The sequence below is a fragment of the Poecilia reticulata genome, chromosome 11 (assembly GCF_904066995.2).
Source record: "Poecilia reticulata chromosome 11, P_reticulata-male-v2, whole genome shotgun sequence".
Classification (NCBI taxonomy): Eukaryota; Metazoa; Chordata; class Actinopteri; order Cyprinodontiformes; family Poeciliidae; genus Poecilia; species Poecilia reticulata.
Genome location: NC_088840.1, coordinates 17628744 through 17652284, shown reverse-complemented (window position 1 = coordinate 17652284; position 23541 = coordinate 17628744). Strand labels below are relative to the sequence as shown.

General features: G+C 37.9%; 2 protein-coding genes across 5 annotated transcripts in view; both read left to right on the top strand.

The window, feature by feature from the left end:
* LOC103472719 (uncharacterized) overlaps positions 1–9108 on the top strand; it is a 29258-nt gene extending 20150 nt beyond the window's left edge. For 2 of the 4 annotated variants that reach the window (XM_008422534.3, XM_008422533.3), the window contains 4 exons: positions 6081–6393; positions 8562–8616; positions 8713–8824; positions 8911–9108. In XM_008422534.3, the coding sequence (XP_008420756.1) occupies positions 6097–6393; positions 8562–8616; positions 8713–8824; positions 8911–8962 (516 nt within the window). In that variant the 5' untranslated portion in view covers positions 6081–6096 and the 3' untranslated portion in view covers positions 8963–9108. Of the gene's footprint in view, positions 1–4133; positions 4364–5826; positions 5936–6080; positions 6394–8561; positions 8617–8712; positions 8825–8910 lie in introns of those variants that run through there. The other 2 variants (XM_081612276.1, XM_008422535.2) reach the window with 2 other exon arrangements.
* Positions 9109–10586: 1478 nt separating this feature from the next.
* Positions 10587–22065, top strand: LOC103472721 (potassium/sodium hyperpolarization-activated cyclic nucleotide-gated channel 2-like). Its single transcript, XM_008422538.3, has 7 exons — positions 10587–11385; positions 16040–16469; positions 17986–18147; positions 18255–18473; positions 19613–19759; positions 20658–20898; positions 21640–22065. Exons 1-7 carry the CDS (start codon positions 10928–10930, stop codon positions 21846–21848), a joined length of 1866 nt encoding a protein of 621 aa, XP_008420760.2. The 5' UTR covers positions 10587–10927; the 3' UTR covers positions 21849–22065.
* The last annotated feature ends 1476 nt before the right edge of the window (positions 22066–23541 follow it).

Here is a 23541-nt window from a genome sequence, read left to right as displayed (position 1 = left end):
TGACACCAGCAAGTCATTTTCATCCAAACAACCATTGCTCACTGGGTATTTTCTCTTTTTCTGACCATTCTCTGGATACCTAAAGATGTTTGTGCTAGAAAACCCTAGTAGATCAATAGATTTATGCTATTCAGACCAGTCTGTTTGGCACCAATATCCACGCCACATTTAAAGTCACTTATGCCTCATTTCTACTGAGCGGTGTGGTATGGGGCAGTGCAGTTCAGTATGCTATTTTGTCTGTTTCCTTTGTGAAAGTGGCTCATAGAGAAACCCAAACCGTACCATTCCAAGGCCACCTTCAGTTGTAGGTCCATAGAGTAGAGCAACTGGGGTCACACAACACAGTTCACTGATTGGAGGACAGAAAAATGTTACTGCTTGCGACAAGCACAATGTATACTTGTGCTTTGCACGTTTGGTAAGTGAATGTCCAACAGACAGAGGAAACACTCTCTGGAATACGCAGACCATAAAACAGAGCACCAAACCACATCAACCAATGACGTGCTGCAGAGACATGAACCACACTAATCTGAAAAAGTGGAGAAACCTAAAAGAGCAAAACCACTAGAACACCCTATTATTTAAACTAAAAGTTGAACAAAGGTTCTGCACTGAATTTTTTTTACCTAACATGATGTCTCTAAATGCAGATAACTTTCTTGTTATTTGGCATTTTAAAATCTTTAACATGAGCACACATCTGCACGTAGCTGTGGAGCTAACAAACAAGAGGTACTGTACCTGGCAGGTTTTATTTTCAGCTGTGTTCCTTATCATAGTGGAGTCTTATCAGTTGCACAGAAACCTCGCCTCAGTCTGGCTTTAAATTGATGGGCTATAAAGATAACAGAGGGAAAACCCTGGAAAAATACAACTGCTCCCACACTCACAGTCTGTCAAAATGCCCATAAATCACCCCCACCATTGACTAAAATAATTTGCCTTTTTGCAAATGGCACATTGAATGAACTGTAAATATACATTAGTTTTTCCACTGAGAAAGATAACATTTTCTAACTTAGCCACATGCAAAAAGTTTTTTTTGGCAAATACTGACAGCAGCACGGTCGGTGACTAAGTAACTTTGCAACAGCAGCTTAAAGCTGCAATATGCAACTTTAATATATTTTTTACATAGTTGTTGAAACTGTCATTATCTTGTGACAGTTTGGTATGAGACAGATAATCTGTGAAAAAAAACAAGCTTCTTTTCCTTCTGCCAATGCTAACTAGCAACAACCAATCAGAGCCAGGAGGAGGGTCATAGCACAATCAGTTGCCCTTCTGTGTTGCACTGCTCATTTGCCCTCCCCCTTTCTCTCTGTTACACTGCAGCTAGCACAGGCTGTCATGTCAGGCTAGTTAGCATTTTAGCAGTTAGCATACAGTATAAAAATATGGTTGTGCACAATGGGGTGTAGATGGGATTGGCAACACTAAGTTCAGCACTGAATTTAAGGAATATTTTCCTGTTTGTCAAGGAATCTGTAAACTTTGATTATGTCTAGTTCAAAATCCAAAACATCCGGACTGGTCAAGCATGCACTGTATTATTCTGGAACAGTCATTTTCCTACATCATAAATCAAGTGGATTCCCAACAATGATCTTCCTATTTCTGATTTGTTTTCTGCTGCGAGAAATGTGAGTCTAAAAACTTTTCTATTCAGTTACAAGACTGGAGATCAGTTGTTGAGGAACACAAAGATCAAATCTCATCTACGTCGTCTGTGAAACAGTTTCAACAGACCACAAAGCAATAACACAACGATTTTCCAGCTCAGTGATCCAATTCTTCTCACCAATAATAGATAACCGATTTTTTTTACGACATCAAGAACAACTTTTCACTAGATATCTTGAAAGACCAAGATTCTTTAGCATTATAAAAATATTGTGCACTGCAGACTTTAACTGTATTAAACCTGGATTTGTTTGCAAAAATATACATTTTAAACAGAGACTAAGAAATGATGCCTACCTAAAACCAGTTGATGAGCAGTCAGTCCATCAACTCTTCAAGGAGAGCAGAACAATCCCTCTGGGAAAAAGAGAGAAAACATGTTATTTCTGTTTAACTGGGATGACCTTAAACTGGTCAAAGCTGCAGGTCAGGTACACGGTGATCATGTGAAGTGCAATGTAACCCTCAACAATGGGGAAAAGCTCAACTTGACACTTCTAATGCAAATATTTTAAGCATGAATAAGGCATCACAATTTTTAATTGAATATTAAGCTTTACATACTTAGTAAAGTGGAGGAGAAATGTGACACCAATTGGCTCTATCATTAAAATCAAGTGAAATTTTTTCCCAATGTGCTAAAGATGCTTTAAACTCCTTTCCACCGTCTGCAGAAACTGGTTGAGTGAGTGAGATTTTCATGGTGTGGCACTCCAAAAATGCTAATGATGTGGTTCCTTGTTGTTATCACAAACTCTGTGGGTGGAATAAAAACTGCGTTTATTCAAGTGCAGTCTCAGTCATAATACGTTTTTCCACTGACCTGAGGGGAGTGTCGATTTACCCAAGCTACTGTTGTCTAAAACTTTACTTCTTCTCCTCCAGATGAAGACAGAAACACAGATGACACCTTACAGCTCATATAAGAAGATATTACATGATGCAAATAGTTCAGAGTGAAAAAAAATATATATAATCATAAGACTTAAGAACAAGTAATTGGCACAGTGACGTTTAAATGTTGGTTGTTACACATCATAATCAGATTGAAAAAGCAGAATATGTTCTTCAATGACACATTTATGTTCTTGACTGACCCAAAAGATTCAGATTTTTCTAACAAAATACTTCTTATTACAAGTTTGTGAAAAGGCTACACTTTTTTTTCCTTTTTTACCAAAATGTATGGGGAATCAATCCCGGAATCTTAATGACATGCTACATTCATATTTGGATGCATTTTTTGCAAGTCTTTCATTCGATTAGTGTGAGCAACACAATTGTCTCATACAAAAAGATAAAGAATGGATATTTGTTTGACCAAGCTGTCAGGAAAAAAAACATAGGAGCAGAAATGCTCCTATGTTCGTTTTTTTTTAACTCATATGCATGTATTTTTCACCACTGACTAGAATAGTTTATAATTTACTTTAAATGTTAATTTTTCTATCCTTTAAAAAAAGGCAGTTTATTCAAGAAAAACCGTTTCTGGAGAATTGTGAAACTTTATAACATTGCTAAAAATCATGGCTCCTTGGAAGGAAACTACTGTTTTTCACAGTTCTACTGTGCCTTCATTTTGTTTTATTCAGTCATATTTTTGCAAAGTAACTCATCCACATTTATGTTTTCCAGTATGGTTAATTTCCTTTTGATTACATTTAGTTTCCTGTGCTATGCTTCCATGCGTTTTGCTCTTGGAGTTGTGGCGTCTCTTGTTGTTCCAAAGTGTTTTCTCTAGATGTCCTCAGTCGTTCTTATCTTGCCTCCAGATCACAGTGTCTTTTAATTCCTTAGCGCTTTCTAAAAACACCAGTTCTCTCCTTTGCTAGAACAGCAGGCTGAGCCAGTTCAGCAGCTTCTTAGACCCTTCACGGTTTCTTTGGAATGTTTTTTTCTAAAGTGAAAACGCTTTTAAAGACATCTCTGGAGACGATGTAGTCTTAAAGGAAGCACACGTTGCTCTAATATCTCTCCATTAATGGAGCTACGCTTTGCTAATAGAAATAAAACAAACCCCTATCATGATATTATTCCATATTGCTACATGGCTGCTGAACTGGATTTTTTTTCTTTCTTTTTGCTGCTGACTTTCATCCACTTCTTCCAATAAAGATCAAGAATACTGATTTATTTTCATTCCACGTTCTTACTGTGTGATGATCCTTGGCTCTCACAGGGTGTATTTTGCTCTGAACAGTTAAGTCAAAGAACGTCATTTTAAGTCGGTTCAGTGAACATCTTGCAGGGGAGCTGGTGTCTTTGTCCAGCGGTCATTGGGCGAGAGGCGGCAGCAACCTACATGGTTCACCATGTGACATCACTACCCGCATAAGATAGGGGTTAGTGTTTAACGTTCATCTGATTATGTGAAAAAATTTTTGAAATACTTGTTCTTGTCTAGGTTCATCATCATTTTGAAGTATAAAGTCACAGAAAGGTCTATAGAAACTAGAGACCCAAGCCACCTCGACAGTCAGGAAATGTTCGTCCTGGCTGACGGGAACAATCAGGATGTTCCCGTCAGCCAGGAGTGGGTACCTTAACGTGCGGGCAGGCTGACAGCGCCACTAAGTTGCCAAACAGGAAGTCCAAGTGTTGATTTTCTTTTTATTTGCAATCTGAGATCAGGATCCTTCCAGAGACGTAGTACTGTGAAAGGAAGAACGTATCAGTAAGTACTATGCATTTTATTCTGCCACAATGGAAGTATTTTTTATAAGGAATTAGTAAGAGTTCGCAGTAATGTAGAAAATACACTAAAATTAGATTTCACTCAGCCGACTAACCGGTGGGGAATTTGCGTATAAAGTAACGAGAACAGGCAGAAACTGCTGAGTTGGTCAGAAGAGACAAATGGCTGAAACATTCTGCATAACTATCCTGCATAGTAACAGAAACCAATATTTACATTTATTGCAGCTGCATTCAAATGAAACAACTCAGACAGTGGAATACAAACTTTCAGCTCTAATTCAGTTAGCTGAACAAAAACATGGCATAAAATGCAAAGCGTTTTTTTTTGTTTTGTTTTTTTTTAACAATCTGTTTATTTCAGGGGCTCAAAACTGGATCAGACAAATGAAAACAACTTAAAAAAAATGTTGGTTCCTACACTTGGTAGAAAATTCTTTGCTTGGACTGACAACCTGAAAACCTGAACTCATGGAGATCACCAGATACGAGGATTTCTCCTTTCCTTTTGCCATTATTCTTTTAGAGATTAACCTTAAATGAGTTTTAACAGACACACCAAACTGCAGGAGCCACTCCAGATAAGCTAGTGATTTCTTGGATGAGGTTTTGTTGTTGTTTTTTGCAGCTTTTGTATGGCCCCTTTGACTGCATGATGACTGCTCACAGAAAAAAGTTTCAAATCTACTGGAGGGTTTGTGTTCAGATAAGAATGGGAAGTAGCTGAGTGAAAATGCAAATAGAGGGAAATAAAGGGACAGGAAACAGCTGAGAAGAGGAGTAAGCGTGGTATTAAGTGGAGGACTTGAAGATTATGTTCATAAATGTGACATGAGGTTCATATGGGATTGATTAATATTGTATAGTATGTGACCAGTTTGACCGGAGTAATTTAAAAAAGAACGTCAGCCATGAAGAGCATTACTTTATCTTAAACTTGCTTGATAATTAAATCCACAAAAGTCAGTAAAATGTTGATTGGAGTTAAATTTTGTACATTTATCGGAACAATTTTATAGAAATTCTCATTACGAAGCAGAAAATATGCAATTTAACTTAGGAGCATTTACGTTGATCTCTTTTTGGTGGAGTGGTACTGTTGTGACCAAGTATTTCTGTTTACATCCGTGTTTTTTGGTACTGAAACATGCACTGAATGGTTCAGAGACTTTTCCATGGCTTAGCAGTTCTTTGAAAAACCAGAGAAGTTTGCATACATGTAAATAAACTTGCTCCAACTTTAACCAAGAGTCTCTGGAGCCCCTCACAAAGTCAGCCGGGTGAGATCCTATCAGGTCACCCGGCTGCTTTGGAGAAGTACAGCAATGAGCGACGGTGCGTTCCTGCATTGTTGTCTCAGGAGGTTTGGTCAAAAGCTACACAGCAGGTTTAATGAATGACGGAAAAAGAAAACTGAATAAAGGGAGGGACATATGTAAATACAGTTTGAAATGACAGCCTACACTTCCTGTTCTGCCCTGTCCGCACTATGTTAGCAGAGAGGATAGAGGAGCAGAGGAGAGCTGACAATACAGTGACTCCACGATAAACGGTACTGAGGACTGCCGGGAGTAAAAGAGGAAGCTAAATATTTGTTTTCCACTGCTAGCAAGAAGAATCCTGCTGCTGCTGCAAAAGCCTGTCAACCCTTTCCCTGCTACGTATAAGTCTAACTGTGCTTGTTTTCTTCTTCACAGCAACCCAGACGCATCCATGCCGAACTTGGTGATCGTCTCCATCTTTTTCTTCCTGATTGCCCTGGGGCTGCTCATGGTCATCATAGGCCAATACAGCGAGATTGAGATGATAGGCAGGAAGAACGAAGAGCTGAAGACGGCCAAACTTGTGTTTTATAACAAGCTTCAATATGAAATCAATTATAAAAAGTCGTTGCAGGACATTAAAACAAATGGGGAACAGAGGTTGAAAGACATGGAGGCTAATCAGCTCCAACTCAACAAGCAGCTGGAGGACAAGAAATCTGAGGCCGGCGCCTGTCAGGAGCAAATGGTAAAATGTTTTAAAATATGTTTCTTTCTATTTTATTTGTCTGTTTTTCTGCTTCCGAAAGATGCAAAAACGCATTTTTTCAAACACGTTTAGGTTAAAAGAGGAATTAAGAAATGCAGTTGATGGATTAGTGTTTGTGGATCATAACTCCTAATTATTCACAGAAAAGTCACCTCATTTTTTTTTGGGAGGATATTTACATTAGCATGGAGGTTTGTACTAAACAGGTGGCAGTTCTGGCACAAATAGAGCCTGGTGCAAACTCTTCCATGACCTTCATGCCAAATGTGAACTTCTTGATTGCAGGTGTAAATTGTCAATTAAGGAAAATCCCACGAGAAAAACCTTATTGTTTCTCATGTCTCCCCCAACAAACTGCTGCCCTGGGAGGTTAGTCATATCACCCACATCTAACAGAGTCACTGCAAAAATGGCACTTTAATTAAAATGAATTTACTTGCTACTTTTAGCTTTTTTATGCATTTTTTTTGTAGCATGGAGCTATGCTCGGTGCTTTATGTCAGCTATAGTTTTTCTTAAAAGGCTTTGCAAATGCAATAATTTCAGCAATAGCTTTTTGTCACTATTCCAAGAAGACCAGACAGAAATGAAGAGTGCTTGACTGGTAGTCGTCCTGTTGTCAGATTCCTCCGTCTGGAGCTGTGGAGTTCTGCGCCTCTTCCTCTTGCCACATTTTCCAGAACGTGCTTTTCTTCTTTAACCTGTCAGCTTAGTTCTTGGTAAATTTGCAGTTTTCTTTTCTTCTAATTGGATAATCCTGTGAGACATTCACAGCTAGACTGTTGTTTTACAAAATGCACAGTTTTAGACAGTGGGAGGAAGTCGGAGTAACCTGAAACAACCGATGCATGCAGGACCCAGCTGTAATCTAGATTAAATACATTGAAGCTTTTGTTTGTGTTTTGCATAACTGCGTAACTTTCTTCCTCCTGTGTGTATGGGTTGCTGAATGGACTCTTTTTTTAAAATAATTCTTTCTTTTATGTTTGTGGTTGGTTTGTCCCTACGCTGCCCCACACCAAATGTCACCACACCCTTCATGAAACAGGATCACAAACCGCTCCGATGTTGAGGTGTGGTGTCTCCATTGTTCAGCGCCTCTTCGTCTTGATGCGGGGCGTGGAGCCGCTGCTGCTGCTCAGAGTCATCACATCCCACATGATCTGGGTTTTATGACTCCGTCAGTACTTCAAACATAACCTCAATTCATACAAGAGCCGCGGCACGAAAGTGATTTACAGAACAAATAAACGGAAGGAGTGTCCACCCCTGTAAGGCGAAACTGTTTGGTATTATAGTTGTTCTCAGCCGCAGAAAATATAGCCGACTTGTAAATCAGCAAATTAACACTTTAACCTTGTTAAAAAGAAGTTAACATTCACTCACACGCATTTATAAATTTATAAATGCGTGTAAGCTGCAGCTAAAATCAGATATTTACACTATAAAACCCACACACAGAATTATTTAATCCTCACTGTATCACTCTGAGTCAGGGTTAGAATATTTCTATTTGTAAAATCCCACAATGACAGAGATAATTGTCTTTACAAAGTTTTCTTTTACAGCTTTCTTCAGACTCACAAGTTTACATACACCACACCCCAAACATCTATTAAAGCTTGGATGATGATGTCCTTGGGTTTATTTATTCACAGCATCTTGACTTTGAGGAAGCACACTCATGGATGTTTTTTGAATGTTTTAAATTAACCTCCGTGTTCCTGTGTGGAAAAGGGATTAAGGCTAATTTTTTCTGGAGGCAAATGTCCGGCCGTCTGCTTGCGACCTCAAACTGAAACGAACTAGGGTTCTGGCAGCAGGACAATGATCCAAAACACACCAAACAAAATGAAAACCTTGTAGTGGCCTAGTCAAAGTCCTGACCTCAAACCTACTGAGGTGTTGTGGCATGACCTTGAAAATGCCATTCTGGAAAAACTCATTGCAAGTTATCAAAAAGGGTTCGTTGCAGCTGTTGCTACTAAGTGTGGCAGAAACCAGTTATTATTTTTCCACACATATTTATTTAAAAACTACATGTTGGGTTTGATCAATATTTAAATTGGTGTGATGTTCTGAAACATTTAAGATATATTCTAAAAAATGTACATGTAATGTCATTATTTCTCATTTCTCCCATGCAGAAAACAAAAACCGAGGAGCTGGCATCTGTACAGGAAGCGCTCAAAAGCGCCACAGGTAGGAAGCACAGACACGCTGCTCCTCTGCCACCAGGTGGTCAAATGCAGGAACGACAGCTCAACTCTGACCCGCTTCCTTTCTTTTTCTTTTAAGCGACCTTCAGTGCAGAGTCTGAAGCCTGGAAACAAGAGATCATCAGTCTGACAGCAAATCTATCAACAAGCAGCCCGATATGCAAATATGTGACAAATAACAAAAAACTTATGTAAGACGCAATTTAACGAAACACAACAAACGTTTTCGGAAAATGTAGCTACACACTAAAGAATAACAAATTGTTCTGTTTTTCAGGGAATTTTGTGCCACACCACCAACTCAAGCGCAAGAGAAGTTAAGCAGATAAAACTACAAACCCACATCAGTAACAAACTCCAAAAAACCATTTTATACTTCAGAAATGGACCCTTATGATGATATGAAAGTGTGTTGTACCATTACAATCTACACTTAAAAATCTCAAATAAAATGTTTTCACTGCCTGAAAATTAAGCTAGTTGTTTCGACTTGTAGTGTTTGTAAATCTCTATTATAAATAAATCTGTGCATTTCCACTCTTTTGAAAATGGATGTTTTTAAGTCTAAGTTTGAACTGGTCTGTATCACATAGTAAGTAGGTCATGAAGTATGAATGCAGACAGGATGCAGGTAGTTAAGTAGGATAATTACTGAAAAACAGAACCTATACATACAGGCTGGTTTAATTATGAGAGTAGTAAACAGCTGAATTCTGTGGAAAACATTTTTAAGAGGGAATTTGATTTGATTCAGATGTTTGACATGATGTGGGGGATCTTTAAACCATAATCTCGTGTGTTGCCTTGGTAGATTTCAGAAAATATACTTTTTTGTTTCTAAGAAAATGTAAATGAAGTAATTTATTGGGATCGCTGTAGAAAAATTAAACCTGAAGATTATGTTGCTATAATAAAAGCAAACATAATCTGCTGAGGATGTTACTTAAAGTTCGAATAAGGACACTAAATACCATCATATGTCTATTTTTGTTGATGTCTCTTGTTTTTAAGTGGTGTTTGCACTAAGCTGCTTGCATTATATATATATTTTTTATTTTATTTTTTCTCTCTCTTTCTCTAAATACATTTTCGAAATCACATGCAACTGTCATTTCTTGTTTTGACTTGTTTCAACATCTAATTGTTCTTGGATAAATAAATAAAATTAAATTAAAAATGTAGATAGAAAAGCAAAATTACTAAAAAATCAACCAAACAGCCAGCTTCTCTTTGCTGCGTTCAAATACTTTAAATTGTTCTGGTCTCTGAGTTTGTATTTGGATCCTTTAAATCCACAAATCATGTGCATTGTTAGCATTAGTTTTAACTAAATATGTATGAAGCTAAATATTTAGTTCCCAACTAATCGTTTAAGTCTGAGCTACATTTTGTTAAAGATTAGACATTTAGTTAGCAAAGTAAATGTTTAATTTCAATCTAAATGTTTAGTTTGGAAGCTAAATATTTAGTTTAGAGTTAAACATTTAGTTTGGGCCTAAAAATTTAGTTTGCAAGCAAAATATTTTGGGTCAATTTGAAAGCTAAGCATTTAGTTTGCAAACGAAATATTACACATTTAGTTTGAAACTCTGACATTGCACGTCACCATGAATAACACGGGAAAAATATGATATACTTAAATATTGCTGTTTTTGTTCTTTTACTGTGAAACTTTACAAACAGCATTCATAAATATAATGCTTTAATTAGCAGATAATTTGTGTTAATAACGAGCTTTAACATTAATTCCTCCTCATTAATATCAACCAGAAGTTGTGAGGGAAGGGATAGGTCTCCATTTTAAAACCAATTCAATTGTGATGAGAAATTCATTAAGATTTTTTGTTCCTGCTCACTCAGACATTTCGCATGTTGACGGTGCAACATAAGACCACGGGGACTCTCCTCTCAGGAGGGGGAGGGAGGGAGGCAGAGGGTTGAGTAGACGCGGCTGTGACAAAAAGCCGATTACAGAAGGCCACTGAGTCCTCTGTGGCAATTTGCATCCATCCTCTCCTGGTCATTCGAGAGGAAAACACATCCGCGGATCAAGTTTGTGGTTTTTCACGGAGCAGGATTCATTCATCAGCAAAAAGTTTTACAACTTTTCTGTTATTTATATATGTATATATAACTTTGAGGATTTCACTTTCTTTTGAGTGTTGTAGTTTTTTTTTATTTTTTAACTTGGACACAAAATACTAAATGGAAGTTTTAATAAACATTTAGATCTCAAGACAAGTTAAAGGAAAACTTTAAACTTTTTTACAGTTTCAAGTGAAAATCATACAGAAATGACCAGCCCTTCTAGGAGCATAGACGATCAGAGAGGAACCGCAGACAGTCCGGCTCACAAAGCGGAGACCCCCCGGTACCGCAGCTGGAGCAGCCTGCGCTTCTCCAGATGGAGGAGCAGCTCCCAGAGGACGACTCCTCCGAGCAGCCCCTCTCCAAAGACCGAGAAGAGAAGCGACATTTCCCGGACTCTCTTCACTCTGGTCAAGACCCACAATGACGACTACACGGCAGACCCGGACGGCACCCTGGACATGGGCGCAGAGGCCGAAGTCGGCCTGGAGGACCTGCTGCAGGATCAGTCCACGTACTTCCAGAAGCAGTTCGGCTCCATGCTGCAGCCCGGCGTCAACAAGTTCTCACTGCGCATGTTCGGCAGCCACAAGGGGGTCGCGGCAGAGCAGGAAAGGGTCAAGAGCTTTGGGGTGTGGATCATCCACCCCTACAGTGATTTCAGGTAATCATCGGTTTGGTGGCCATGGAGGTCCTGATTCAAAATAGAAAAATCATTTAAGTTCCTGGAAAAAAAAATAATAATAATCTGTGTTGTTAGAGGGGCAACATTATGGAAAATTTACGACGGCGTCTGTTAGGGCCATTATTGATTAAAAATAAAAGTACATTTTCGCCAAAAAGACTCACAAATTTGTGACCTAAGAAATTTTCTAGTAAAAACAAAGACATGTTTGAGTTTGAAACATTGAAAATTACTAGGGGAAAAAAAACATAAAATTTTGAGCTTCATCTCAGAAGTTTTCTAATAAAAACAAGGACATTTCTGAGTTTCAGTTTTCAAAATCTTTTCAACTATTTCAGAAGAAAGTTTTCTAGAAAATTTCTGGTGGATTTTCTGGTAAATTTGCAATTTTTCAAACATAGAAATTACTTTTTTTTTTCTCTCAAAAATGTATAAAATTAAAAAATGAAAATTTTCTTGCGAATTTTCAACTTTTCAAACTTAGAAATGCCCTTGTTTTTTCTAGAGTATTTCAGAGATTTTTTTTGGGTGAAAATGTACTCCTTTGTTCCATCTACAATGGGTCTAATACATTCTTGTAAAAATAGACTTTTTTCAGGTTTACATCATAATGTAATGTTATTTCTTCATCAAAAACATACCTGGAGTGTTGTCTTGATTCTTTCATGCATGTTTGAGAAATCCTTTAATATCCATGGCAACAATTCAGTTGTGCTAAACGCCTGGGTGGACTTAGCTCCGCCTTCAAGGTGCAGCTCCTCAGAGCTTCCACTTCACAGAGCTGCATTCCTCTGCAAACCCCGCCACCCCCTGCCCCTCACACTCAGCTCCTTCAGACTAGCCAATAGCAATTAGCAAACACCTGGTGGAATTGTGTATCTGCAGAGCTCATTATACGAGCTACTTCTCAGTGTAACGCTGGTGAAAACATTGTTAAAGTGATAACAGAGGAGCCATGTTGTGATGACTTCCTGAAGGTGGAGATTCAGAAAGAGACAGAAACTCAATTTGTTAAATTACAAAGTCAAATTTCTTTTAAGTTGTTTTTCATATATACCAAATTTTTCGTAACAACTGAAGGCAACATTATGTTTTATTGTGCCATAAAATTATTCTATGTGGCTGGAAAATACATACCATTGCCTCTTTATGGTCTCCAAACGTGTCATTTTTTCTATAAACCTCCCTTGAAAGCAGCAAACGCAGCCAAACAAACAGATTGTGATGTCCAGTTCTCCAAGGACATCAGCTGATGTCATGGTTTGTAGCACATGATAAGGCGATGAAGGGATTTCATTAATGATAAAGTATTTAGGGCAAGATCAACTGGATTAATCATGCAACTCTAACGTGACTCAATATTTTCCAGTTCATAAGATGAAGAGGACTGTCTTTCTTGACCCTCACCATTTTAACAGAACATTTGACCTTCGTTTACTCGTGTTCAGCCTCGGTTGGGGGCAGATTTGTTGAATCGCCACGCTTTTGGAGCACACCATCTTTATGGTGACCCCCGAGCAGCCTGGGCGTGAGGTCATAAACGATACCCGGCATCAGATTTGAACAATTTTAACCATCAGGCCTTTGCCAGACAGGGAGGATAAACCGGTGCACAGGGATTAATGCCCATAAGAATCCCTATAATTCCCATCTTGCTCTATTATGCAATAATACACAGACAGCTGAGGGGGAGATTACTGAGCGCCTGCTCTCCTTAGACCTTATGGTCCAGCTTCCTCTTTATAATGGACCAGTTGGAACCGCACCACACTCGTTTACAGTTTAGGTTCACACGAGTTCCTCTAAAAGGAACCAAAAAAAGTTGGAAAGTTTGCAGACTGGCAAAATTATGATTTCCTTTGGAGCTTCTCCACATTTGATGCAAACTTCAGTGTATATTACCAACACAAAATGATGCATAATTGTAAAACAGAAGAGAAATAACATGTTTTTTAATTTTAAAAATAATCTGAAGTGTAGTTTGACTTCTTAAACTTTAAATCTGATTCCGTTTATTAAAATCCATTGCAATTAATCATCTTAAGAAGTTACCTTATTAGTAAATATAATCCAATTGTGAGTAATTTAGTGCAAATAATGAAGACGACAGACGCACTAGCAGAGAAGAATAGACATTCAGAGCTGTGCTAGGATATAAAATAATGCCCCAACCCATCTCACAGAGCACAATTCTCAATTAATGTGTTTGAATGGCCTAGTCAAAGTCCTGACCTGAAACAAACCAAGAATCAGTGGCAAATTGGAAAACTATTTACTATTTTGCAAAGAAGAATATGCAAAAGTGGATATGAAATATTTCAAAAGAGCTACAGAGAGAAAAAATAATAACCTGAACGCACACTTTTTTTCATTTAAAACATTTTTAATTTTTTTTGACTAATGAAAATCTGAAAAAGTGTGCCATGTATCATTTACATGCTATCAGAAGAAAGTGGATCATATGACAGATAATGTATTATTGTTCTTTGAATTAGCTAAACATTTTATAAACTGCAAACCTTTCTATTCTAAACTGCAAAATTTTTTATTCTTGGTACAATCAAATACACTTGAAATAGGAGAAAACTAACTTACAAGTAACTTTTCAGCAACATATGGGAGCTTGTATAAAGTAAATAATTCCTTAATATTGATTAAAAAGTGCTAGTTTGACTGGGAGATTATTCCAGTTATGGTAAAAAATACCTTGTTCCACTGGTAGATTATTTTACAAATAACTAGTATTTTGCCATTAATATTAAGAAATTTTAAACTTAAATCAAGCTCCTATATCTTGCCCAGTGGTTTATTGTGAGTTAGTTTTGTCTTATTTTAAGTGTACTAAGAAGCTAGACCAAAAAATAAGTAAGATTTTGTGTTTTTGTAGTGTAAAATTCTAATAAAATATATTGATATTTTAACTTATAATCTAACAAAATATGCATGCTCTTAATATATACTGCGTATGGCACATCAGTGCTGCATGTTTCTCAATATAAACCATTAATATCTGGTCTAAAAGCTTTTTCTGCCTCTGAAACTACACTTGCACATTAATCTTGTATAAATGTGAACACGTGGACAGCTGTAAAACCCTTCAGAGTCATCGGTGGAGTTATTAGCAGCAGGAAGTAGTCACTAATCTGCTGGAGCATAAGTAGTCATGTAAACCGGCATGTTGACATGGAGGACACGACCAAAAGGGGATCGAAGGAGGAATGAATGGGAAGAAAAACAAAAATCTCATTAACTCGTTCTTTATCTCCTCTTGTTGTCCTCATTTTCTGTGTATAGGGAAAACACATACAAATCTCGGTCATTTTGACCCGAGGACAACAGGAGGGTTAAGAGGAAGAATGCTGCAATCAAAATCAGTCCAGCTGATATTCAGTTATCATCCCAGAGTAATTGAAAGAGCGACAGAGAGCCAGTAAAGCAATCTGTGAGTGATGTAAACAATCTGTTAGGAAATCCAAACCGAGCCTTTGGTGCATAACGAGACACTGGAGACATATAGGCCAGCGCAATCGACATGAATGGAGAGTGAAGCCATAAGGTTCACTGCTCCACACAAATCACAAGGCAGACATTTCCACTGGGAGTGATACGCTCTTCTGCTCAATGCCTTGTTCAACATATACGGCAAGCAGTATTCATTTTTAATGGCAGGGGCTATTCTTGTGACAGAAACTATTCAGAGAATAATGAGATGGATGTCGGTCTCTGGTAATTAGGTCAAACCATGAAGCTATTATTTAAAATTAACAAGTTTAACAGGTAAATTAAACCTCCTAAAATCTGTTAACCAATGAAAGGATGTTTTTATCACAATATGACTTAATGTGAGAGAGCAAATCAACACAGAACGGACTCTGACCTGAACACGGCAGCGTTTTAAGCGTATTAAGTGTTTCTAATCATGTTCTGCTAGGTTTTGTTTAGGGATGCGCTTTTTTCACTTCCAATACCAATACAGATATCTGAGGTTTAGTATCGGTTGATACCGATTCTTTTCATTTTCTTATGTTGTCTGTTTTAATATTTTTTCCTAACTTTGCTTCTATTTACCTTAACTTTCTGCCAACACACTTTATATTATATACTCTAAAATGTATGTCCATTCATTAATGGTGCAGTAGAGTATTTCAGGAACCTGTTTGGAAACGGTTCTTTAAAAAGTTTAACAAAGTGAGGAAATGTTACTCAAATATGTTTAAATTTGTAGTCTGTTGTCGTGGAATGAAGGAAATATGACACATGATGACGTTCTTGTATCGGAGACATGAAACCTTTTTAAAGACGCAGTTCAGCCAACCATGCATATCGGAAAGACAGGTCAGTTTTCCTACTTGCAGCAGCTGCAGAGTAACAATGACTTGATGCTTTGGATGAAGAATGACTGAGAGTTTACGAGGGTTTTTTTGTGCATGTGATTTCTACATCAAAGAGTTTAGGTACACCAATCTTTTGGGATTTATACCTTCATTAAATAACTCTATTTAAAGTCAACAAAGAGTCCTTTCGTAATTAGTGTGAAAACCTGAAGATTAACCTAACATTTACACATTCTACGTTTTGTAGGTAATCTCATCAGAGAACCACAGGTCTAATCGGTCTCTCTTGTTTTGTGCAGGTTTTATTGGGATATTGTGATGCTTCTTCTGATGATGGGTAATCTGGTCATCCTGCCCTGGGGAATCACCTTCTTTGAAGACCAAAACACCCTGCCCTGGATTATCTTCAATTTCCTCTCTGACACCCTCTTCCTCATGGATCTGGTCTTCAACTTTCGTACCGGTATCCCGGGAGAGGACAGTCACATTATTCTGGACCCCAAAGAGATCCGCATGCACTACCTCCGCACCTGGTTCCTGGTAGACTTTGTTTCCTCCATCCCTGTTGATTACATTTTTCTAATCGTTGACCTGGAGTCCCGCCATGAGTCGTCTGATGTGTACAGGACGGCCCGTGCTCTGAGGATTGTGCGTTTCACCAAGATCCTCAGCCTGCTGCGTCTTCTCCGACTCTCACGTCTCATCCGATACATCCATCAGTGGGAAGAGGTAAAAGAATGGGACAGGAAGTAAAACCGCACTCTTGGTTTGTATTGTTTCCTCAGTTTTGAATGTCATCTTTTCAGCCACTCACTCAAGGAGCCTTGTCACCCTTTCGCTTCTTTATTTAACTGCATCATTCGAGTGATTCTTATCTCTTGTGTGGAGCAGAGGTATCAAACTCATTTTAATTTTGGGCCATATCAAGGGCCGGTTGTGCCAGAATGTATTGTTAAAACCCATAATCAAAAGGTCAACTGGTGACTTGACCTGTCCTGTTTTATTCAGTTTTCTCTTGAGCTGTTGTACTAATTTTCTCCTTTCACTCCATGCTGTTATTTTTTATTTTTAAGCAGATATGAGGATTGGTGGCGAAACCTTAAACTTCTGCTGCACAAGTTACTCAGCAGGTTGTTGCTAGGTAACCAAAGAACGAGTGAGTTGCTAGGTAACCATAGAGCTAGTCAGTCAGTTGATTCCACCAACTTTGCTTAGCTAGATGTGAGAGGTCTTTCCTCTGCCTACATCCCCCAGAATGCTGTTCAGTTCTGAGCCAGGTTCAGTGATAACTCAATAGATAAAATATCCACATTTTATCTATTGAAATTGATCGTGCGTACCTCCCAATATATATTGTTATTGATCACTTGCCCAGCCCTGCTTAATCATAATCCAATGACATTGTAATAGTTGGCAAGATGATGAGCTACAAATCATTAACTCCATGGTCAGATCTAGAGGTGAAAAGCACATACAGCTTCAACTTTATGGAACATACGAGACATTTCAGAGAAACTGGTGTGTAAGCATAAAAAATGACATTGACTTTGCTTGTTCACACAGACCAACCACATTCCCATTCACTCACTCCGAAAACTCATCTTCCACTATATCTTAATGATTGTATCTTAATGACACCAAGGTGTGAATGGCTCAAATTGTGTTAGTTACAGTAAGAAGGAAACAGATGCTCTTGTGTTCAGATCTAACCAATTGTACTTTAAGCTATCTGTGACCCATTTGGGTGTTTCTGCACTCACCTCTGCCAGTCTTCACTATCATAAAATTCACTGTATACCGGACTTAGTCACGCCTCACAATCATGTTTACAATAAGAAGAAAGTGTGGTTTCTGCCTGGAACTGTCATGTTCCAGCATACAACTCAGTTTCTCTCATCATACGCGTCTGTCCTGTTGTACCGCCCCAAGAACAAGGAACTTGAGTGTTTAGTGGCAAAACTTTGTAAAAGTTGTCTTACTATGTCAGACAGGCAACTTTTCCTTCAGTTTTTAAATTGATTTTCTTTTCCTGTTGTCTTTCAACACTGAATAAGCTGTTTTGTTATTATTTCCTCAATACACTTTATGTTCTAATCTGTTAATGTTATTTCTCCCTTTTAACTCACATGTATACTTTGTAATTTATATCTGTCTTGTTTTTGAAACGTTTTCTATAATAGCACTTGGATAACTTGGTGACTTTAAATCAACTGAACTTGAACTTATTTAACATCTCCTGTGACAGATTTTTCACATGACTTATGACTTGGCCAGTGCTGTGGTGCGTATAGTCAACTTGATTGGTATGATGCTGCTGCTGTGCCACTGGGATGGCTGTCTGACCTTCATGGTTCCTATGCTGCAAGACTTTCCTCCGGACTGTTGGGTATCTAAAAACAACATGGTGGTGAGTCCAGGCTCTGCCTAAACATCGAACCTCAAATGAAATATTCAATAATTGAATGTTTACAACATCAATACAATCACAGCTAAATGAAATCATCTTCTCTTCAGAACGCCACCTGGCATATACAATACTCCTACGCCCTGTTCATGGCCATGAGTCACATGTTATGTATAGGATATGGCGCTCATCCTCCAGAGGGCATGACCGATGTTTGGCTCACCATGATCAGCATGGTTGTTGGGGCCACCTGCTATGCCATGTTCCTGGGTCATGCAACTAACCTGGTCCAATCTTTGGATGCATCCCATCGCCAGTATCAGGAGAAGGTAATTATCTCTGACAAGACCCTAAATATGACCTTTTATGTTTCCTTGAACAGGTTAGGGTAGATCTATGGGCTGTACAAAACATTTTCATAAATTATTTTTGCACATAGTCAGTCTTAGATTATGAGATTTTAGTCTGATCAAGGCTGAGTATTTTGAGTTTGTTTCAGAATTAACTGTTTTATTGGCTCTTGTCGCTTTAAATCCAAATGATCTGCTAATTTAATTATACAACCGTCTCTGAACATTATACAGACATACTTTCAGAATGGTAAGTAAACAATAAAACACTTGTCTTTTTCAGCGTTTTAATTGTTTGAGCGGTAAAATCTGCCAACCGAACATTCTGGAGCTCAGCTTGCTTTGCTAAGTGACTGGCTGTGCTTTATAGTGGTTGCTAGGTAACGGCGCAGCGCCCGTTGATTGTCACTTAACAATCGGGAGTTTTAAGAAACGGCTCATTTTCCAGACCCGAAAAAACATGACTTTATAGCCAAAAAACGACACGTATTTTCTAGGCGTGTCTAGGAGAAGTTAAAGAAAGTATTAAGACGTGCAAAATATAAATTTAGAATAATAGGTCTCTTCTAAAGAGAGAGTGTGTAGCCAAAAGAGTAAAACAAAAGAGTAAAACCTTTTGGCTCAAATGTTTCAATGGTTATTATCCACTAAACTCAAATGTTTAGTGGATAATATGTTCCAGGAGCGTCACATGGACGCTAATGTGCCTCTGGCTTTGAGTTTTAATATCGCAGTCATGTTTCAGATCAGAGGCTTGCTTACTTCTTCAAACTTTGCTCAGAGAGACAACGCTACATGTTACATGTTTACTATCTAATGGATTTCCACTGTGACCTTTCACTGGGGATTTTCACATGATAAAGCTGAGCAGATGATGACAAATGGGAGCACCTCTACTGACGGCAGACAGTGATCACAAATGAGTTTGTAATCCACTTAGAATGGGAGACAAAAAAAAACCCCACACAAAACAAATGGAATAATTTTAATTACAGTGATGTAATTCAGCAAACACATGGCAGGAAACGGGACTCGCAACACCTGACATAAGCGCTACAGAACTTTGACTGCATCCTCATGAAGGTCGAGTCACAAAGCATTTTATGTGATTTTTGCAGTACAAGCAAGTGGAGCAGTATATGTCGTTTCATAAACTGCCAGCCGATGTGCGGCAGAGGATTCATGATTACTATGAGCACCGATTCCAAGGCAAGATGTTTGATGAAGACAGCATATTGGGAGAACTCAGCGACCCACTGAAGGAGGTGGGTTATTCTTCAGACGTGTGACTTTGATTGTTCTTTCTTTTAATTCCAAGAGTTATTAATGAGAGCAGAGTGTTGTTGGAATTTAAGGTGCAGACAGTGATAGGTATTTTTCTAGAACCTACATAAAAGAACCACAGACAACGTATATGAATTTTATGACCAAGCTTTTGCAAAAGAAGAAGACTCTGTCAACTGCTCCAACTGTTCACAGAGCATTCTGAAGATCTTTGGGTACAGCTTGTCTTTTATTATCAAACTTCAAAGAGGGAGGATAGGCAAGATAGACAGCAGAGGAAAAACAGCAGAGGTCGTAAAACATTTTACCCAAACACAGCAAAGGTCGTAAAACAATTTACCTAAACAACTAGCAACCCAGTTCCAGATGTGATATCTGATCTACAGTCTGAGCCCGGTTCAAATCTCGGTCAAACTGTTTCACATGAAGATGAACAGGCAGTTGTGACCTCCAGGTCAGTTCATACACACACTAAAGAAGAGAACACTTTAAACTGACTAACATTAGACTGAATATGAACTAAAGTAACAACAAAATGATAATACCAAAAAAATCTCTATCAGACAGAGTGTCTGCATGAAGTGCCAGGAGTTTAAGTGTCATAATTATTGTATCGTTGCCACAACGTTTATGTAATACTTCATATAAGATCCTCCCAATTACAGTTAATTAGCAGAACTTAGCTATTTCATTCAGTTGTGTTGAGCCAGAATCAAATCTAAAAGTTGCAAAACAACGACCCTTGAAGACTGGAGTTTGACACTTTAAATGAGTTAATAGTTATACATTTTATCAACAGTCTTCAACATGCACAGCAGAAAACTGAAAATGTGTTTTCCCACTTAGTTTACTTCTGTCCATTTTGTCTCTGTCATGCAGGAGATTGTCAGCTATAACTGCCGTGGACTTGTCGCCAACATGCCGCTCTTTGCCAACACCGACCCTCACTTTGTCACCGTGATCCTGACCAAGCTGCGCTTTGAAGTTTTCCAGCCGGGAGACTATGTAATACGAGAGGGAACGCTGGGTCGGAAAATGTATTTCATCCAGCATGGCACCGTCACGATTATCCCGCGTGGCAGTAAGGAGTTAGTGCTCAGTGATGGAGCCTACTTTGGAGGTAAATACAGCAGAGTATTAAAACTCTATTCGGCTACTTATCAGCTCTACGAGAGTCTTCATAATTCAGATTATTGCTGCCCTTCTTTTATAAAATCTCCCACAGAACCCTTGGTTGTAACTGCACTACATTTTCCAACTAATATTTACTATTTCTTCTGAATTTCTAATGGTAAATGTAATTTTTCATCATTGGCTTGATGTCATTTTGAAGAAAAAACAAAAAATTATGAAATATTTCACTCTGTAAATGCAATGAAGATAATGTGCAAGTTGCTTGATTATGATTAAACTGTAAATAAGTCTGGCAGTGTAGTTTTTCTTTTTACTTGTGCTGTGAAAAAACCCAAAATCTTACCATGAATCTTTCTAGAGGAAACAAGATTCACTTGAAATAAGACAAAACTAATTTACAAGTAGCATTTCTGTAAGATATAGGAGCTTGTTTTAAGTCAATTATTTCTTAATGTAAGTAACAAGTACCAGTTCCACTGGCATATTATTTCACTTATTACAAGACATTTATCCAACACTATAAGTAAAATAATCAGCCTGTGAAACTAGTACATTTTAAAGTCAATATTAAGCAATTCTGAACTTAAAACTAGCTCCAATATCTTGTTGAAAAGTTACTTCAAGTGCACTAAAATATTTGGACTAGAAACTAGACCAAAAATATTTAGAAAGATTTTGAGTTTTTCTTCTAACTTTATGACTAAATCGATTGTTTTTCTTGGCTCAGAGATCTGCCTACTAACTCAGGGCCGACGGACGGCCAGCGTGAGGGCCGACACCTACTGTCGCCTTTATTCGCTGAGCGTGGACGACTTCAACGAAGTCCTGGAGGAGCATCCTCTGATGAGGCGGGCGTTTGAGAGCGTGGCTGTGGAGCGACTGGATCGAGTTTCACGCAGATCCAGTTATCAACCTCCAACGACTGAGTCTGAGTGAAGGAAGAAGAGAAAGAGACTCCAGCCAGACATACAAAGACCTTTCTAACAGATCTCAAGAAAATAAAAAATACAGATGTTGTTAAATGCTGCATCACTTGATTGAAACTATTGCACAATCATTAATTAGAAATTGTCACTTGAATATTAAAACTCACCATAATGTTTACTTGGATTGTATTGATGTTCACAAACTGAATAAACCTTTGTCAGCGCTTTTTACAGTTTCTTCTTCTGTATAACAGAGAGTTATAGATCCACATGTTGTTTTTTAACAAGTTATAGACTGTAAGCCATATAAATCAGGTGTTCAAGCAGAAAAGAATCCAAAAAAAGCCACTGGACCTCAATGACTGGATTTCTGTTTGCCCAGCACTGACATGGGAGCAGCAGATGGTGGTGCATCATGAAGCTTTCTGATTCAAATGATCCCTAAGATCTGTATGTTGTGTCACATGGAGGTTAATACCAATGGCCGATAAGCTCCAGTGATGTAATAACTAAACTGTGACCGCAGCTGCAGGTGGTGGTGAACTTTTACATCACCCTATTTTACTCATTTGTCATTGTCAGGATTTACAGTTACACTTGGTTTCAAAGAATAATGTCTTTTTAAATGACCAGACGTACAAAAAAAGAAATAAGTGAATAAAACTCTCAGTATGTTGTTACTTTACCAGATTGAATCAGTTAAATTCAGCTAAGATTCTCGTCAAGCACTTTTCACCAGGAAGAGAGGCAAATGCAGGCGGAGAAATGATAAAACTGAGATTGTTTGGGTTTTTTCATCAACTGCCTCTTCTTTACATGCTTAAGATCCTGCTAATAAGGTTTGTTTCTAAAGTGTTTCGGTCAAAACAGGTTTTAATAGAGTGGTGGTAATATTTTAAATTGTATAAAAATATAATTTGAGGGTCAAAAGGCTTTGCATGTTTGTAGAGCTGTAATTAGACCTTCTCTGACTGGGTTTCTGCCAAAATGTTTATATTTTGCTTGCACTGATTATGCAGAGTAAAAATGAATATTTCTGACCCTGAGACATAATAATGAGTTTTCCAAAGTAGCTGTCATAGAACAGCATTAAACATTAGCTCATATTTGTACACATTGCATTGTTTTTTTTTATTTAAAGAAGCATTTGTTTACATTTCCAAAACACTGTTTTGGAACATAGTGTTCCAAAACATAGTGTTTTGGAACACTATGCGTTTTGTGTTGCATTTGCACAAAACGCAACACAAAACCGTTGCGTTTTGTGCAAACGCAACGGTTTGCACAAAACCGTTGCGTTTTGTGCAAAGAGTGTAAGCACTGAAAGGAAATATTGCTGTACATCACAGACGGCTGATGATGCAGATGTTTTTCTGAACAGCAGCTAATAATTCAGTGCTACGTCAGAGATCTGATGTTGGTGCAATCTTAGATATTTGTTTTCCTGTAATTCTGGTCATTTTTATATTAAAATGTCTTCTGGGGGACTTTTTCCAGGGAGTGACTTTGGTTATGTATTAAATGGTAAACACAAGCTGTCCAAGAAATTATTAAAGTCAGAGTAAAACACTATATAAAGAGAAAATCTGCTTGGTTTTTCAGTAACAAATCATTACGTTTTATTTCATTTGAAAATTATGTCATCAGACAAACAAAACTATAAACTTATGAACAAATTCTGACATTTTAAAGACTAATATGAA

Excerpts from the sequence above, each read along its gene's own strand:
- LOC103472721 (XM_008422538.3), top strand. The coding sequence starts at position 10,928 with ATGACCAGCCCTTCTAGGAGCATAGACGATCAGAGAGGAACCGCAGAC. Across the intron at positions 16,470-17,985 it reads ACATCCATCAGTGGGAAGAG|ATTTTTCACATGACTTATGA; the intron begins GTAAAAGAATGG and ends CTCCTGTGACAG. Across the intron at positions 18,474-19,612 it reads ATCGCCAGTATCAGGAGAAG|TACAAGCAAGTGGAGCAGTA; the intron begins GTAATTATCTCT and ends TGATTTTTGCAG.